At 48.1% G+C, this 20,732-nt stretch overlaps 1 protein-coding gene across 1 annotated transcript in view; it reads right to left on the bottom strand.

The window, feature by feature from the left end:
- Positions 1-20,732, bottom strand: part of ADAMTS15 (ADAM metallopeptidase with thrombospondin type 1 motif 15) — a 158,540-nt gene that overhangs the window by 48,820 nt on the left and 88,988 nt on the right. The window contains exons 3-4 of the mRNA XM_073657475.1: positions 10,071-10,238; positions 2,448-2,731 (exon numbers count right to left, since the gene is read on the bottom strand). Coding sequence (XP_073513576.1) covers positions 2,448-2,731; positions 10,071-10,238 — 452 coding nt within the window. The remainder of the gene's footprint in view (positions 1-2,447; positions 2,732-10,070; positions 10,239-20,732) is intronic.

Here is a 20,732-nt window from a genome sequence, read left to right as displayed (position 1 = left end):
CACCAGATACTGATAATGGAGGAGACAGGCAGTCACCAGATACTGATGATGGAGGAGACGGGCAGTCACCAGATACTGATAATGGAGAAGACAGGCAGTCACCAGATACTGATGATGGAGGTGATGGGCTGTCACCAGATACTGATGATGGAGGAGACGGGCGGTCACCAGATACTGATGATGGAGGCGACGGACACTCACCAGATACTGATGATGGAGGAGACGGACACTCACCAGATACTGATAATGGAGGAGACAGGCAGTCACCAGATACTGATGATGGAGGAGACGGGCAGTCACCAGATACTGATAATGGAGAAGACAGGCATACTGATGATGGAGGTGATGGGCGGTCACCAGATACTGATGATGGAGGAGACGGGCAGTCACCAGATACTGATGATGGAGGCGACGGGCAGTAACCAGATACTGATGATGGAGGAGACAGGCAGTCACCAGATACTGATAATGGAGGCGACAGGCGGTCACCAGATACTGATGATGGAGGCGACGGGCGGTCACCAGATACTGATGATGCAGGAGACGGGTGGTCACCAGATACTGATGATGGAGGAGACGGGCGGTCACTAGATACTGATGATGCAGGAGACGGGCAGTCACCAGATACTGATGATGCCGGAGACGGGCGGTCACCAGATACTGATGATGCAGGAGACGGGCGGTCACCAGATACTGATGATGCAGTAGACGGGCGGTCACCAGATACTGATGATGCAGGAGACGGGCGGTCACCAAATACTGATGATGCAGGCGACGGGCGGTCACCAGATACTGATGGAGGAGACGGGCGGTCACCAGATACTGATGATGCAGGAGACGGGCAGTCACCAGATACTGATGATGCAGGAGACGGGCGGTCACCAGATACTGATGATGCAGGAGACGGGCGGTCACCAGATACTGATGATGGAGGGGACGGGCGGTCACCAGATACTGATGATGCAGGAGACGGGCGGTCACCAGATACTGATGATGGAGGTGACGGGCGGTCACCAGATACTGATGATGGAGGAGACGGGCGGTCACTAGATACTGATGATGCAGGAGACGGGCAGTCACCAGATACTGATGATGCAGGAGACGGGCGGTCACCAGATACTGATGATGCAGGAGACGGGCGGTCACCAGATACTGATGATGCAGTAGACGGGCGGTCACCAGATACTGATGATGCAGGAGACGGGCAGTCACCAGATACTGATGATGCAGGAGACGGGCGGTCACCAGATACTGATGATGCAGGAGACGGGCAGTCACCAGATACTGATGATGCAGGAGACGGGCGGTCACCAAATACTGATGATGCAGGAGACGGGCGGTCACCAGATACTGATGATGGAGGCGACGGGCGGTCACCAGATACTGATGATGGTGGAGACGGGCGGTCACCAGATACTGATGATGCAGGAGACGGGCAGTCACCAGATACTGATGATGGAGGTGACGGGCGGTCACCAGATACTGATAATGGAGGAGACGGGCGGTCACCAGATACTGATAATGGAGGAGACGGGCAGTCACCAGATACTGATGATGGAGGAGACGGGCGGTCACCAGATACTGATAATGGAGGAGACGGGCGGTCACCAGATACTGATAATGGAGGAGACGGGCAGTCACCAGATACTGATGATGGAGGAGACGGGCGGTCACCAGATACTGATAATGGAGGAGACGGGCGGTCACCAGATACTGATGGGATTCAGATTTATTCACTTTACTTTTACAAATTAACAAGATATAAACTATTCTCACTTCATCTTTTAAATCCTTCTTACATTTCAGCCATTTTCTGCCGGCACTTTTGCACAGTACTGTATATTGGGTGATGTTTATGTAAATACACGAGTGCATCAGGTAGTGACCAGTCATTTGCAGTACCGCACATCATGCCTCACCTTGTACGGCGCCTAATGCCTCACCTTGTACCGCACCTCATGCCTCACCTTGTACGGCACCTCATGCCTCACCTTGTACGGCACCTCATGCCTCACCTTGTACGGCACCTCATGCCTCACCTTGTACGGCACCTCATGCCTCACCTTGTACGGCACCTCATGCCTCACCTTGTACGGCGCCTCATGCCTCACCTTGTACAGCGCCTCATGCCTCACCTTGTACGGCACCTCATGCCTCACCTTGTACCGCACCTCATGCCTCACCTTGTACAGCGCCTCATGCCTCACCTTGTACGGCACCTCATGCCTCACCTTGTACCGCACCTCATGCCTCACCTTGTACCGCACCTCATGCCTCACCTTGTACCGCACATCATGCCTCACCTTGTACGGCGCCTCATGCCTCACCTTGTACCGCACCTCATGCCTCACCTTGTACCACACCTCATGCCTCACCTTGTACCGCACCTCATGCCTCACCTTGTACGGCGCCTCATGCCTCACCTTGTACAGCGCCTCATGCCTCACCTTGTGCCGCTCGCTGCTGTGTCTTTCTACACATGATCCGTTCAGGCAGAACTTGCCGTCGCTGCAGCTGGTTCCGTCCGCCCATGGGAAGTGTCGTGTCTGGCATACCAGCTGCCCGCGGGCGCGGCCCGTGCACCACAGCTTGGTGCAGTACTGCATATAGGGGCACGGCTTGGAGCCCAGACCGAAGGCGAGCTCACACTGCCGGCTCAGGCCGTAGCGGATCCCCGGGAGATCTTCTGGAAATGGTATCGGCTTCACCGGCTCATCCAGGAGACAATCACCTAAACCAATGGAGAGGGAGATGTAAGACTGACCGCAAAGAACGCGGGAGACGTAAGACTGACCGCACAGAACGGCGGGAGACGTAAGACTGACCGTGCAGAACGGCGGGAGACGTAAGACTGACCGTGCAGAGCGGCGGGAGATGTAAGACTGACCGTGCAGAACGGCGGGAGATGTAAGACTGACCGCACAGAGCGGCGGGAGATGTAAGACTGACCGTGCAGAGCGGCGGGAGATGTAAGACTGACCTTGCAGAACGGCGGGGGATGTAAGACTGACCGTGCAGAACGGCGGGAGATGTAAGACTGACCGTGCAGAACGGCGGGAGACGTAAGACTGACCGTGCAGAACGGAGGGAGACGTAAGACTGACCATGCAGAACGGCGGGAGATGTAAGACTGACCGTGCAGAACGGCGGGAGATGTAAGACTGACCGCACAGAACGCGGGAGACGTAAGACTGACCTTGCAGAACGGCGGGGGATGTAAGACTGACCGTGCAGAACGGCGGGAGATGTAAGACTGACCGTGCAGAACGGCGGGAGACGTAAGACTGACCGTGCAGAACGGAGGGAGACGTAAGACTGACCGTGCAGAACGGCGGGAGATGTAAGACTGACCGTGCAGAACGGCGGGAGATGTAAGACTGACCGTGCAGAACGGAGGGAGATGTAAGACTGACCGTGCAGAACGGAGGGAGACGTAAGACTGACCGTGCAGAACGGCGGGAGATGTAAGACTGACCGTGCAGAACGGCGGGAGATGTAAGACTGACCGTGCAGAACGGAGGGAGATGTAAGACTGACCGTGCAGAACGGAGGGAGATGTAAGACTGACCGTGCAGAACGGCGGGAGATGTAAGACTGACCGTGCAGAACGGCGGGCGATGTAAGACTGACCGTGCAGAACGGCGGGAGATGTAAGACTGACCGTGCAGAACGGCGGGAGATGTAAGACTGACCGTGCAGAACGGCGGGAGATGTAAGACTGACTGTGCAGAACGGAGGGAGATGTAAGACTGACCGTGCAGAACGGCGGGAGATGTAAGACTGACCGTCCAGAACGGCGGGAGATGTAAGACTGACCGTGCAGAACGGAGGGAGATGTAAGACTGACCGTGCAGAACGGAGGGAGATGTAAGACTGACCGTGCAGAACGGAGGGAGATGTAAGACTGACCGTGCAGAACGGAGGGAGATGTAAGACTGACCGTGCAGAACGGCGGGGGATGTAAGACTGACCGTGCAGAACGGAGGGAGATGTAAGACTGACCGTGCAGAACGGTGGGGGATGTAAGACTGACCGTGCAGAGCGGCGGGAGATGTAAGACTGACCGTGCAGAACGGAGGGAGATGTCAGACTGACCGTGCAGAACGGCGGGAGATGTAAGACTGACCGTGCAGAACGGAGGGAGATGTAAGACTGACCGTGCAGAACGGAGGGAGACGTAAGACTGACCGTGCAGAACGGAGGGAGATGTAAGACTGACCGTGCAGAACGGAGGGAGATGTAAGACTGACCGTCCAGAACGGCGGGAGATGTAAGACTGCCCGTGCAGAACGGAGGGAGATGTAAGACTGACCGTGCAGAACGGAGGGAGATGTAAGACTGACCGTGCAGAACGGAGGGAGATATAAGACTGACCGTGCAGAACGGAGGGAGATGTAAGACTTACCGCGCAGAACGGCGGGGGATGTAAGACTGACCGTGCAGAACGGCGGGAGATGTAAGACTGACCGTGCAGAACGGTGGGGGATGTAAGACTGACCGTGCAGAACGGCGGGAGATGTAAAACTGACCGTGCAGAATGGCGGGAGATGTAAAACTGACCGTGCAGAGCGGCGGGAGATGTAAGACTGACCGTGCAGAACGGTGGGAGATGTAAGACTGACCATGCAGAGCGGCGGGAGATGTAAGACTGGCCGTGCAGAACGGTGGGAGATGTAAGACTGACCGTGCAGAACGGTGGGGGATGTAAGACTGACCGTGCAGAACGGAGGGAGATGTAAGACTGACCGTGCAGAATGGCGGGAGATGTAAAACTGACCGTGCAGAACGGCGGGGGATGTAAGACTGACCGTGCAGAACGGAGGGAGATGTAAGACTGACCGTGCAGAACGGTGGGGGATGTAAGACTGACCGTGCAGAACGGCGGGAGATGTAAAACTGACCGTGCAGAACGGAGGGAGATGTAAGACTGACCGTGCAGAACGGCGGGAGATGTAAGACTGACCGTGCAGAACGGCGGGAGATGTAAGACTGACCGTGCAGAACGGCGGGAGATGTAAGACTGACCGTGCAGAACGGAGGGAGATGTCAGACTGACCGTGCAGAACGGCGGGAGATGTAAGACTGACCGTGCAGAACGGAGGGAGATGTCAGACTGACCGTGCAGAACGGCGGGAGATGTAAGACTGACCGTGCAGAACGGAGGGAGATGTAAGACTGACCGTGCAGAACGGCGGGAGATGTAAGACTGACCGTGCAGAACGGAGGGAGATGTCAGACTGACCGTGCAGAACGGCGGGAGATGTAAGACTGACCGTGCAGAACGGAGGGAGATGTCAGACTGACCGTGCAGAACGGCGGGAGATGTAAGACTGACCGTGCAGAACGGAGGGAGATGTAAGACTGACCGTGCAGAACGGAGGGAGACGTAAGACTGACCGTGCAGAACGGAGGGAGACGTAAGACTGACCGTGCAGAACGGAGGGAGATGTAAGACTGACCGTGCAGAACGGAGGGAGATGTAAGACTGACCGTGCAGAACGGAGGGAGATGTAAGACTGACCGTGCAGAACGGAGGGAGATGTAAGACTGACCGTGCAGAACGGAGGGAGATGTAAGACTGACCGTGCAGAACGGAGGGAGATGTAAGACTGACCGTGCAGAACGGCGGGGGATGTAAGACTGACCGTGCAGAACGGCGGGAGATGTAAGACTGACCGTGCAGAACGGTGGGGGATGTAAGACTGACCGTGCAGAACGGCGGGAGATGTAAAACTGACCGTGCAGAATGGCGGGAGATGTAAAACTGACCGTGCAGAGCGGCGGGAGATGTAAGACTGACCGTGCAGAACGGTGGGAGATGTAAGACTGACCGTGCAGAGCGGCGGGAGATGTAAGACTGGCCGTGCAGAACGGTGGGAGATGTAAGACTGACCGTGCAGAACGGTGGGGGATGTAAGACTGACCGTGCAGAACGGAGGGAGATGTAAGACTGACCGTGCAGAATGGCGGGAGATGTAAAACTGACCGTGCAGAGCGGCGGGAGATGTAAGACTGACCGTGCAGAACGGTGGGAGATGTAAGACTGTCCATGCAGAAAGGCGGGAGATGTAAAACTGACCGTGCAGAGCGGCGGGCGATGTAAGACTGACCGAGCAGAACGGCGAGAGATGTAAGACTGACCGTGCAGAACGGAGGGAGATGTAAGACTGACCGTGCAGAACGGAGGGAGATGTAAGACTGACCGTGCAGAACGGTGGGAGATGTAAGACTGACCGTGCAGAACGGCGAGAGACGTAAGACTGACCGTGCAGAACGGAGGGAGGTGTAAGACTGACCGTGCAGAACGGCGGGAGGTGTAAGACTGACCGTGCAGAACGGCGGGAGATGTAAGACTGACCGTGCAGAACGGCGGGAGATGTAATGTATTATTGGCCCTCTATAAATATAAACATAACTAGTATGCTATAGGATCTTATGATGGGATACAAAGTAACCCTATATTCAGATCCACATCAATGCTGTATCCACATAAAGGAAACCATAGTGTAGAGGTTAATAGCGAGCTCAAGGTTAAGCAAAAGAACACATATACCTGATAAGAGAGCCAAAAGTGCAAGTGACCAGGACCCAGTGCAGGACGCCGTCTCTCCCTACCCCGACGCGCGTTTTGCCCGCTTGCTTCTGTCAAAGTGAGGGGAAAGTGTCTCTTTTATGTAACCTGACCGCCTATCAGAGAATGCCTAGCAGGAGGTATTCACCGGACCTTGTCAGCGCATGACGCATCCGCTCCTCCCCTAGATGAAAGGAGGCTTCCGGCGGATACGCTCATTGGATGGTACTATCAGGGAATGTGTAGGCTTAATAACAATGACATTAACATCAAACTTACCTTTAAATTTGGCAGAACTCTGGATTTCCTTGATATAAAAATGATGGCAGCTCCTGATGGACGTCTGATAGGGATGTATACAGAAAACCTACAGCGACTAACTCCTTTCTGATGGCAGATTCTTCACATCCTAAGACCACTATAAGAGGTATTAGCAATCGAACAATGTCTCCGAGTTAGAAGAATCTGGTCTGACCCTGTGACCTTCAAATCCCAAGCGATTAAACGTGGTTACATTAAAGCCAAGAAGACCTCCAGGGATGAGCTACAAGGTGACAATCAGGTGCGGTTTATTTCTACCTTCAATGGTCAACGGCAAGAACGGACTTCTATTGTTACTAAACATTGGAAGATTGTAACGTCAGATCCGATCCTGCAACAAGTGTCGCCCGACGCTCCTTCCTTTGTGGCCTAGCTTAGAAGGTATCTTTTTTATGGGTGGGGTTTATGGGTGGTCTTAATAAGTTTTAAGCATTTTAATTCATATATTTGTGCCTTATATTCTTTATTCTTGGATATAGTTATCAATGTCTGGCCTTACAAGGATGAGGAGGAGGATTTCTGCATATCATTTGGACTGATATAGAAGACATCTACAATTTTTTCTCCCATGATCTTTGAAGATGTTCCATAGGAAATCCAGATCGGACCTTAACACCCCCTCCTCCTCCCTCCCCACTTTTTTTTTTGTATTTTTTGCAATATATTCTATAGTAATGATGGATATGAGAGAATACGATATGATATGGCTATATCAGGGGATAAAAAAATATATATTTGGTAATGGCAACTCTATATACATGCATTTAATATATTTATTATATGATATGGATATAATGTACAAAATTTATATTATATCGATGTATTGGGGGATAATATGTATTTGAGTGTGGTAATTCTATATATATATATATGTGTGTGAATGTTCACTTAATATATTTATTGTATTTGTATTTTTCTATGATACTTATATATATATATATATATATATTTTTTTTTTTTTTCTTTTTCATGATTAGAGGTACTTAATTATTCAATAGCACTTTTCACCTTTTTTGGCACGACTTCTATATTTTTTTATTTTTTCATTATTTTTTATTTATTTACGTGTACACACATGTATATATATGGGTATATATATATATATATATATGCGTATATATATTTAGGTTTTCTTCAGATTTTTTGGTTATGCCTTGTCTAAATATATTATTCTACCACCCGTAGATATCATATGGGCTGCACTGATGCACTTTAATATTTTGTCTGGGTGGGCTTGTTAATTATTATATATATTCTATGGCATTATGTTTATTGATATTGGCACTTCACTGCATTGTCCACATTTATCTCTTATCACGGCACTGTCACTTTTAATAATTAAAATCAAATCAATAAATTGATTTATCATTTAATTAATTGTTTTATTAATAATTGCACTTTATATTAAACACACCTATCAGTATTATTATTATATTTGATGGTGGTTCGTTTTTTTCACTTCATGAATTAGTTATTAATTTATGTTATGAGGATTCTTTCATATTTAATAGGCCATCCCCCTAGTCCCTATTTTATCTGATTTTATTTGTTTTATTTATCTTTAATTATTTTCCTAATTTATTCCTTTATTCCTGTTTGGATCCCCCCTATGGTATCATGATTGAGATTAACCTCATTATATGCTTAGCTGGACCGAGCGCATGCGCACCTTTCTCCAACCCCATAGGCTTCTGGGAACGCTCCTTCTTGACAGCATGCGTTCCAGCATGTGGGTCAATAAGTGTATCCGCCGGAAGCCTCCTTTCATCTAGGGGGGGAGCGGATGCGTCATGCGCCGACAAGGTCCGGTGAATACCTCCTGCTAGGCATTCTCTGATAGGCGGTCAGGCTACATAAAAGAGACACTTTCCCCTCACTTTGACAGAAGCAAGCGGGCGAAACGCGCGTCGGGGTAGGGAGAGACAGCGTCCTGCACTGGGTCCTGGTCACTTGCACTTTTGGCTCTCTTATCAGGTATATGTGTTATTTTGCTTTACTTGAGCTCGCTATTAACCTCTTGGTTTCCTTTATGTGGATACAGCATTGATGTGGATCTGAATATAGGGTTACTTTGTGTCCCATCATAAGATCCTATAGCATACTAGTTATGTTTATATTTATAGAGGGCCATTAATAATTATTATATTATATGTTCTATACCATTATATTGGGTCTTTTATAATACTCTAATATATTACACTGTGACAGTCGATGAGCCTTTAATATAATTCAATTCCAGTTCAGGAACCAGTCTCTCATACTGGGCACTCTGTTTTTAAGCCATACATATATTTTTATTTCATGTTTCTGATTTTTATTGATTGACTAAATAAAATTCATTGTTTTATAATCTTGGATCTCTTCGTTTTTCTCGGCACTAATAATATAGCGCAGTTTTGGTTGATTATGCTTTTCTCGCTTGCAGTACCACTTCCCACCAGTCTGACTATCGCACTATCTTTTTCCATAGACACCAATGAAAGAGCGCCACCAGCAGCTTGATGTCATCAGTAAGAATATTGGATCTCCAATGTGAACTTTGCAACCTACAAGTTGACGGCTGCTGCTGCCGCTATCGGTGATTACCTGTAATATCTGCATTGGTGAAGGGGCGATCTACCGATCTCACCCTGACATCTCATGAACCCTAAAATAATGGAGCCATCACCCCAGTGCCGTGTCACCTCCGCAGACTCCACCCGTCAGTGCATAAATCCCGATCTCGTGTTAAGTTTACAAATGCAACCAGATGCCAAAAGTAAACTGTTTAAAGAGGCGTCAGGGCCGAGCCAGAGCGCGCACTAAACCGTTCAGCTGTGGAAACCATTAGGGACTGGACCCAGCTGTCAGTGTACGGCCCAGCGCCTCCGCCGTGTATACGGCTGTTATTGTAGATCACCGCCGCACCCTGCACGGCACTGCCCAATACCGAATGACAATATGGCTGAATGCACGGCCTCGTACAAACCTCCCTCCAGCGGGCAATGACTGACTGTAGAAGTATCTGTATGGCCACATGGGTATCATCACACATCCTGTGGCCCCGCTTGTACAGGGGTTACCGAGGGCCCATAGCAGGCCCTCTACGACCGGAGCAATATACAACCATATATGTCCTGGGGCCCAGAGCAGTCTCACCATTAGGTCACTCATTAATGGAGGACGACGTGATCCTCACCGTGCCCATTGTCCAGGAAGTCTGTAATGATGGCAGCACTGCACCCCGACCATGGATTGGATCGGTCAATCTGGATCAGTGTGGGCGACATCATGTGGTTTTCCTTCAACTTCCCGAACACCTCCTCGCAGGCCTTGACGTTGTCATGGGGCATGTTGAACACGTGACCTATGGAGAGGAGAACACAGTCAGGGAAGGAGACAGTGAGACTTTTACAGCCGCCTTATTTATGGCACTGGAAATCTGATGAGATGGGATATTGAGCAATTGTGATTTACTTCCCTCGTTCCGCGGTTATTTTATTTCCTAAATTGTACAAACATGTGTAAAGTATTTGATGAGGAGGAGGGGAGGCTGCGAATCCTGGGAGATAGGAGGAATTCTCTACATTATTAGGGGATGATCAGTCCACAAATCAAGGACAACAAAGCGTAAGTGAAAGATGAGCGAATGAGCGACCCTTCTCCTCAATAGCTGCGAGGTACCGCCATGGGTCCAACGAGCAACCCCAAAATGCAAGGGAATGACAAGCACGGCAGGCAGAATGTAGATGACTGGTATACATGCTCAGCATTGGCCTTCAGTGATACTTCCATGCACATAATGTCATCTCTGCCTCCATTACCCCAGAGTTGCCAATTACTGAGCTCCAGTCAGGTATCATGATGGGACCTTTCACCCTAAAATAAAAAAATATCCCCAAGAAATAGAAATCTCTGACCTTTTCTCTACCCTCCAGACAAACAGCAATTCTGTTCAGCTGTTTCCAAATAATTTATGCTTCATCTAAGTGACAGCAGGACACTGGCGGTCCTGGCAGCTCCTGCAGAAGTTGTCACTTTCCCGGACTCTAGTGTGCCATTGTTTGGCAGGTGATTGACTCGAAAGCATCTGCCAAGCAGATAAATCCTTTGGGATTTTATGTTCAGCCATGTTAAGAAGTGAAGGGATAGAATGAAGAAAATAAATTGATGATGCAGATGTGGAGGTGGTCTTTGGTTGTTGTAGGTGGATATACATGGATGGGAGACCCTCACATTTAACCCATGTGTAGTAGCATCCTGTTGATGACGGAGTCACAGTCACGCACTTCCAAGTCATCACTAGGATACACCATGTTGGATGAGGGAAAACAGGAAAAAAGTGACATTTGTTCAGTCTTATATAGGATCACTGCAGCTGTAACTCGTACGATGGCAGATAGGTGTTATGTATGTGATCAGTTGGCGCGTTATTATTTTCTTTACTCTGTCTTATTAATATTACTGATATCTGGATGTTTCACTCTCTCGCTCTCTCCTGATTTAATGGAGGTGGAAGGATCTGCACATTCATATAGAGAAATTAGTTATTAGCTTTGCAGATATGGAAACCTATATTTGTGTCTTGTTATCTAATGACCATGTATCAGGGGTGTGACTAGACCCCATGACGGGACCATATATCCATTAGTGCAGGCCCTCACTAAATGGCAATGGCTGTAAGATGCAGAATCCATGCACCCAGACATCTCTGCATGGATTCTGTAGAGACTGGTTATCAGATGGCACAGTGCTCCCGGGCCTCATGGTGGCCCTCAATGGCCACTAAGGTTGTGCTGCTGTAATGAACAATACCCCAGATTTGATGGAGAGTCCACTGGCAGATTCTTTTCTGAGTGCAGATTTACACAATTTAGTGACGTGTTTATAAAGAATAAATTCTTGCAGATCAGAATACAAGAATTACAATGAGCCACAACGGCCGCAGATGAGTAAGAATAGAGGTGTCGCTGTATTTGTGAGGTGTTACAGAGTTTCTTCACTGTGCAAAAATACCAAACCTTCAGCTGTGACTCGGTGTTATCTGCTATTTTCCATGTGCGGCGTCACTCCACAGGATCCCGGCAGGAAGGCTGCGCTCGCACCAAACTCATTCACAGCTACGCCATTCTAGAAATGATGACACTATCCATCCCCCCATACAAAATAACAGACACGCGAAGAAAGAAGAGATCTTCCTCTTCCCGAGAGCTCGACAGCATTTTTTGTTTTTGTACAAGAAGATTGATGCAATTAAGATTCATCCTGCAGAAAGGAAGCCGTTCACCCCCCGCAGGTCACTGTGTAACGGAGGCGTCTCATCTGGGGCCGAGCCGCGGCACATCGGGATGGAGCAATATGCCTCCCCATTGTAAAACTGTGGGAGATGTCAAGGCTATGGTCCATGGCTCAGTGGCTACCACTATACAATATATAGGACAGCACGGTGGCTCAGTGGTTAGCACTTTTCAATATATAGGGCAGCACGATGGATCGGTGGTTAGCACTGTACTATATATAGGACAGCACGGTGGCTCAGTGGTTAGCACTGTACTATATATAGGGCAGCACGATGGATCAGTGGTTAGCACTGTACTATATATAGGACAGCACGGTGGCTCAGTGGTTAGCACTGTACTATATATAGGACAGCACGGTGGCTCAGTGGTTAGCACTGTACTATATATAGGGCAGCACAGTGGATCAGTGGTTAGCACTGTACTATATAGGGCAGCACGGTGACTCAGTGGTTAGCACTGTACTATTTATAGGACAGCACGGTGGATCAGTGGTTAGCACTGTACTATATATAGGGCAGCACGGTGGCTCAGTGGTTAGCACTTTTCAATATATAGGGCAGCACGATGGATCAGTGGTTAGCACTGTACTATATATAGGACAGCACGGTGGCTCAGTGGTCAGTACTGTACTATATATAGGGCAGCACGGTGGCTCAGTGGTCAGTACTGTACTATATATAGGGCAGCACGGTGGCTCAGTGGTTAGCACTGTACTATATATAGGGCAGCACGGTGGTTCAGTGGTTAGCACTGTACTATATATACGGCAGCACGGTGGATCAGTGGTTAGCACTGTACTATATTTAGGACAGCAAGGTGGCTCAGTGGTTAGCACTGTACTATATATAGGGCAGCACAGTGGATCAGTGGTTAGCACTGTACTATATAGGGCAGCACGGTGACTCAGTGGTTAGCACTGTACTATTTATAGGACAGCACGGTGGATCAGTGGTTAGCACTGTACTATATATAGGGCAGCACGGTGGCTCAGTGGTTAGCACTTTTCAATATATAGGGCAGCACGATGGATCAGTGGTTAGCACTGTACTATATATAGGACAGCACGGTGGCTCAGTGGTCAGTACTGTACTATATATAGGGCAGCACAGTGGCTCAGTGGTCAGTACTGTACTATATATAGGGCAGCACGGTGACTCAGTGGTTAGCACTGTACTATATATAGGGCAGCACGGTGGTTCAGTGGTTAGCACTGTACTATATATACGGCAGCACGGTGGATCAGTGGTTAGCACTGTACTATATATAGGGCAGCACGGTGGATCAGTGGTTAGCACTTTTCAATATATAGGGCAGCACGGTGGATCAGTGGTTAGCACTTTTAAATATATAGGGCAGCACGGTGGATCAGTGGTTAGCACTGTACTATATATAGGGCACAACGGTGGCTCAGTGGTTAGCACTATACAATATATAGGACAGCACGGTGGCTCAGTGGTTAGCACTTTTCAATATATAGGGCAGCACGATGGATCAGTGGTTAGCACTGTACTATATATAGGGCAGCACGGTGGCTCAGTGGTTAGCACTATACAATATATAGGACAGCACGGTGGATCAGTGGTTAGCACTGTACTATATATAGGGCAGCACGGTGGCTCAGTGGTTAGCACTTTTCAATATATAGGGCAGCACGATGGATCAGTGGTTAGCACTGTACTATATATAGGGCAGCACGGTGGCTCAGTGGTTAGCACTATACAATATATAGGACAGCACGGTGGATCAGTGGTTAGCACTGTACTATATATAGGGCAGCACGGTGGCTCAGTGGTTAGCACTTTTCAATATATAGGGCAGCACGATGGATCAGTGGTTAGCACTGTACTATATATAGGACAGCACGGTGGCTCAGTGGTTAGCACTGTACTATTTATAGGACAGCACGGTGGATCGGTGGTTAGCACTGTACTATATATAGGGCAGCATGGTGGCTCAGTGGTTAGCACTTTTCAATATATAGGGCAGCACGATGGATCAGTGGTTAGCACTGTACTATATACAGGGCAGCACAGTGGATCAGTGGTTAACACTGTACTATATATAGGACAGCACGGTGGCTCAGTGGTTAGCACTTTTCAATATAGGGCAGCACGATGGATCAGTGGTTAGCACTGTACTATATATAGGACAGCACGGTGGCTCAGTGGTTAGCACTGTACTATATATAGGGCAGCACAGTGGATCAGTGGTTAGCACTGTACTATATAGGGCAGCACGGTGACTCAGTGGTTAGCACTGTACTATTTATAGGACAGCACGGTGGATCAGTGGTTAGCACTGTACTATATATAGGGCAGCACGGTGGCTCAGTGGTTAGCACTGTACTATATATAGGGCAGCACGGTGGTTCAATGGTCAGTACTGTACTATATATAGGGCAGCACGGTGGCTCAGTGGTCAGTACTGTACTATATATAGAACAGCACGGTGGTTCAGTGGTTAGCACTGTACTGTGTATAGGGCAGCATGATGGATCAGTGGTTAGCACTGTACTATATATAGGACAGCACGGTGGCTCAGTGGTTAGCACTGTACTATATATAGGGCAGCACAGTGGATCAGTGGTTAGCACTGTACTATATAGGGCAGCACGGTGACTCAGTGGTTAGCACTGTACTATTTATAGGACAGCACGGTGGATCAGTGGTTAGCACTGTACTATATATAGGGCAGCACGGTGGCTCAGTGGTTAGCACTTTTCAATATATAGGGCAGCACGATGGATCAGTGGTTAGCACTGTACTATATATAGGGCAGCACGGTGGCTCAGTGGTTAGCACTTTTCAATATATAGGGCAGCACGATGGATCAGTGGTTAGCACTGTACTATATATAGGACAGCACGGTGGCTCAGTGGTTAGCACTGTACTATTTATAGGACAGCACGTGGATCGGTGGTTAGCACTGTACTATATATAGGGCAGCATGGTGGCTCAGTGGTTAGCACTTTTCAATATATAGGGCAGCACGATGGATCAGTGGTTAGCACTGTACTATATACAGGGCAGCACAGTGGATCAGTGGTTAGCACTGTACTATATATAGGGCAGCACAGTGGTTCAGTGGTTAGCACTGTACTATATATAGGACAGCACGGTGGCTCAGTGGTTAGCACTTTTCAATATATAGGGCAGCACGATGGATCAGTGGTTAGCACTGTACTATATATAGGACAGCACGGTGGCTCAGTGGTTAGCACTGTACTATATATAGGGCAGCACAGTGGATCAGTGGTTAGCACTGTACTATATATAGGGCAGCACGGTGACTCAGTGGTTAGCACTGTACTATTTATAGGACAGCACGGTGGATCAGTGGTTAGCACTGTACTATATATAGGGCAGCACGGTGGCTCAGTGGTTAGCACTTTTCAATATATTGGGCAGCACGATGGATCAGTGGTTAGCACTGTACTATATATAGGACAGCACGGTGGCTCAGTGGTCAGTGCTGTACTATATATAGGGCAGCACGGTGGCTCAGTGGTCAGTACTGTACTATATATAGAACAGCACGGTGGTTCAGTGGTTAGCACTGTACTATATATAGGGCAGCAAGGTGGTTCAGTGGTTAGCACTGTACTATATATAGGGCAGCTCAGTGGTTAGCACTGTACTATATATAGGGCAGCAAGGTGGTTCAGTGTTTAGCACTGTACTATATATAGGGCAGCATGATGGATCAGTGGTTAGCACTGTACTATATAGGGCAGCACGGTGACTCAGTGGTTAGCACTGTACTATTTATAGGACAGCACGGTGGATCAGTGGTTAGCACTGTACTATATATAGGGCAGCACGGTGGCTCAGTGGTTAGCACTTTTCAATATATAGGGCAGCACGATGGATCAGTGGTTAGCACTGTACTATATATAGGGCAGCACGGTGGCTCAGTGGTTAGCACTTTTCAATATATAGGGCAGCACGATGGATCAGTGGTTAGCACTGTACTATATATAGGACAGCACGGTGGCTCAGTGGTTAGCACTGTACTATTTATAGGACAGCACGTGGATCGGTGGTTAGCACTGTACTATATATAGGGCAGCATGGTGGCTCAGTGGTTAGCACTTTTCAATATATAGGGCAGCACGATGGATCAGTGGTTAGCACTGTACTATATACAGGGCAGCACAGTGGATCAGTGGTTAGCACTGTACTATATATAGGGCAGCACAGTGGTTCAGTGGTTAGCACTGTACTATATATAGGACAGCACGGTGGCTCAGTGGTTAGCACTTTTCAATATATAGGGCAGCACGATGGATCAGTGGTTAGCACTGTACTATATATAGGACAGCACGGTGGCTCAGTGGTTAGCACTGTACTATATATAGGGCAGCACAGTGGATCAGTGGTTAGCACTGTACTATATATAGGGCAGCACGGTGACTCAGTGGTTAGCACTGTACTATTTATAGGACAGCACGGTGGATCAGTGGTTAGCACTGTACTATATATAGGGCAGCACGGTGGCTCAGTGGTTAGCACTTTTCAATATATTGGGCAGCACGATGGATCAGTGGTTAGCACTGTACTATATATAGGACAGCACGGTGGCTCAGTGGTCAGTGCTGTACTATATATAGGGCAGCACGGTGGCTCAGTGGTCAGTACTGTACTATATATAGAACAGCACGGTGGTTCAGTGGTTAGCACTGTACTATATATAGGGCAGCAAGGTGGTTCAGTGGTTAGCACTGTACTATATATAGGGCAGCTCAGTGGTTAGCACTGTACTATATATAGGGCAGCAAGGTGGTTCAGTGTTTAGCACTGTACTATATATAGGGCAGCATGATGGATCAGTGGTTAGCACTGTACTATATATAGAGCAGCATGGTGACTCAGTGGTTAGCACTGTACTATATATAGGGCAGCACGGTGGCTCAGTGGTTAGCACTGTACTATATATAGGGCAGCACAATGGATCAGTGGTTAGCATTGTACTATATATAGGGCAGCACGGTGGCTCAGTGGTTAGCATTGTACTATATATAGGGCAGCTCAGTGGTTAGCACTGTACTATATATAGGGCAGCAAGGTGGTTCAGTGTTTAGCACTGTACTATATATAGGGCAGCATGATGGATCAGTGGTTAGCACTGTACTATATATAGAGCAGCATGGTGACTCAGTGGTTAGCACTGTACTATATATAGGGCAGCACGGTGGCTCAGTGGTTAGCACTGTACTATATATAGGGCAGCACAATGGATCAGTGGTTAGCACTGAACTATATATAGAGCAGCACAGTGGCTCAGTGGTTAGCACTGTACTATATATAGGGCAGCACGGTGGATCAGTGGTTAGCACTGTACTATATATAGGGCAGCACAATGGCTCAGTGGTTAGCACTTTTCAATATATAGGGCAGCATGATGGATCAGTGGTTAGCACTGTACTATATATAGAGCAGCACGGTGACTCAGTGGTTAGCACTGTACTATATATAGGGCAGCACGGTGGCTCAGTGGTTAGCACTGTACTATATATAGGGCAGCACGATGACTCAGTGGTTAGCACTGTACTATATATAGAACAGCACGGTGGTTCAGTGGTTAGCACTGTACTATATATAGGGCAGCACGGTGGCTCAGTGGTTAGCACTGTACTATATACAGGGCAGCACGATGGATCAGTGGTTAGCACTGTACTATATATAGGGCAGCACGATGGATCAGTGGTTAGCACTGTACTATATATAGAGCAGCACAGTGGCTCAGTCGTCAGTACTGTACTATATATAGGGCAGCACGGTGACTCAGTGGTTAGCACTGTACTATATATAGAACAGCACGGTGGTTCAGTGGTTAGCACTGTACTATATATAGGGCAGCAAGGTGGTTCAGTGTTTAGCACTGTACTATATATAGGGCAGCATGATGGATCAGTGGTTAGCACTGTACTATATATAGAGCAGCATGGTGACTCAGTGGTTAGCACTGTACTATATATAGGGCAGCACGGTGGCTCAATGGTTAGCACTGTACTATATATAGGGCAGCACGATGGATCAGTGGTTAGCACTGAACTATATATAGAGCAGCACAGTGGCTCAGTGGTTAGCACTGTACTATATATAGGGCAGCACGGTGGATCAGTGGTTAGCACTGTACTATATATAGGGCAGCACAATGGATCAGTGGTTAGCACTGTACTATATATAGGGCAGCACGGTGGCTCAGTGGTTAGCCCTGTACTATATATAGAGCAGCATGGTGACTCAGTGGTTAGCACTGTACTATATATAGGGCAGCACGGTGGCTCAGTGGTTAGCACTGTACTATATATAGGGCAGCACGATGGATCAGTGGTTAGCACTGTACTATATATAGAGCAGCACAGTGGCTCAGTGGTTAGCACTGTACTATATATAGGGCAGCACGGTGGATCAGTGGTTAGCACTATACTGTGTATAGGGCAGCACGGTGGCTCAGTGGTTGGCACTGTACTATATATAGGGCAGCACGGTGGATCAGTGGTTAGCACTGTACTATATATAGAGCAGCACAGTGGCTCAGTGTTTAGCACTGTACTATATATAGGGCAGCACGGTGGATCAGTGGGTAGCACTGTACTATATATAGGGCAGCACAATGGATCAGTGGTTAGCACTGTACTATATATAGGGCAGCACGGTGGCTCAGTGGTTAGCACTGTACTATATATAGGGCAGCACGGTGGATCAGTGGTTAGCACTGTACTATATATAGGGCAGCACGATGGATCAGTGGTTAGCACTGTACTATATATAGAGCAGCACAGTGGCTCAGTGGTTAGCACTGTACTATATATAGGGCAGCACGGTGGATCAGTGGTTAGCACTGTACTATATATAGGGCAGCACAATGGATCAGTGGTTAGCACTGTACTATATATAGAGCAGCATGGTGACTCAGTGGTTAGCACTGTACTATATATAGGGCAGCACGGTGGCTCAGTGGTTAGCCCTGTACTATATATAGAGCAGCATGGTGACTCAGTGGTTAGCACTGTACTATATATAGGGCAGCACGATGGATCAGTGGTTAGCAATGTACTATATATAGGGTAGCACGGTGGCTTAGTGGTTAGCACTGTACTATATATAGGGCAGCACGGTGGATCAGTGGTTAGCCCTGTACTATATATAGGGCAGCACGGTGGATCAGTGGTTAGCACTGTACTATATATAGGGCAGCACGATGGATCAGTGGTTAGCACTGTACTATATATAGAGCAGCACAGTGGCTCAGTGGTTAGCACTGTACTATATATAGGGCAGCACGGTGGATCAGTGGTTAGCACTGTACTATATATAGGGCAGCACGGTGGCTCAGTGGTTAGCCCTGTACTATATATAGAGCAGCATGGTGACTCAGTGGTTAGCCCTGTACTATATATAGAGCAGCACAGTGGCTCAGTGGTTAGCACTGTACTATATATAGGGCAGCACGGTGGATCAGTGGTTAGCACTGTACTATATATAGGGCAGCACGGTGGCTCAGTGGTTAGCCCTGTACTATATATAGGGCAGCATGGTGGCTCTGTGGTTAGCCCTGTACTATATATAGAGCAGCATGGTGACTCAGTGGTTAGCACTGTACTATATATAGGGCAGCACGGTGGTCAGTGGTTAGCACTGTACTATATATAGGGCAGCACAATGGATCAGTGGTTAGCACTGTACTATATATAGGGCAGCACAATGGATCAGTGGTTAGCACTGTACTATATATAGGGCAGCACGGTGGCTCAGTGGTTAGCCCTGTACTATATATAGAGCAGCACGGTGGCTCAGTGGTTAGCCCTGTACTATATATAGAGCATCACGGTGGCTCAGTGGTTAGCACTGTACTATATATAGGGCAGCACAATGGATCAGTGGTTAGCACTGTACTATATATAGAGCAGCATGGTGACTCAGTGGTTAGCACTGTACTATATATAGGGCAGCACGGTGGCTCAGTGGTTAGCCCTGTACTATATATAGAGCAGCATGGTGACTCAGTGGTTAGCACTGTACTATATATAGGGCAGCACGATGGATCAGTGGTTAGCAATGTACTATATATAGGGTAGCACGGTGGCTTAGTGGTTAGCACTGTACTATATATAGGGCAGCACGGTGGATCAGTGGTTAGCCCTGTACTATATATAGGGCAGCACGGTGGATCAGTGGTTAGCACTGTACTATATATAGGGCAGCACGATGGATCAGTGGTTAGCACTGTACTATATATAGAGCAGCACAGTGGCTCAGTGGTTAGCACTGTACTATATATAGGGCAGCACGGTGGATCAGTGGTTAGCACTGTACTATATATAGGGCAGCACGGTGGCTCAGTGGTTAGCCCTGTACTATATATAGAGCAGCATGGTGACTCAGTGGTTAGCCCTGTACTATATATAGAGCAGCACAGTGGCTCAGTGGTTAGCACTGTACTATATATAGGGCAGCACGGTGTATCAGTGGTTAGCACTGTACTATATATAGGGCAGCACGGTGGCTCAGTGGTTAGCCCTGTACTATATATAGGGCAGCATGGTGGCTCTGTGG

The sequence above is a fragment of the Phyllobates terribilis genome, unplaced genomic scaffold, assembly GCF_046119375.1.
Source record: "Phyllobates terribilis strain yellow unplaced genomic scaffold, ASM4611937v1 Scaffold_12__6_contigs__length_324123572, whole genome shotgun sequence".
In the NCBI taxonomy this organism is placed as follows: domain Eukaryota; kingdom Metazoa; phylum Chordata; class Amphibia; order Anura; family Dendrobatidae; genus Phyllobates; species Phyllobates terribilis.
This window is presented reverse-complemented; position numbering and strand designations above follow the sequence as displayed.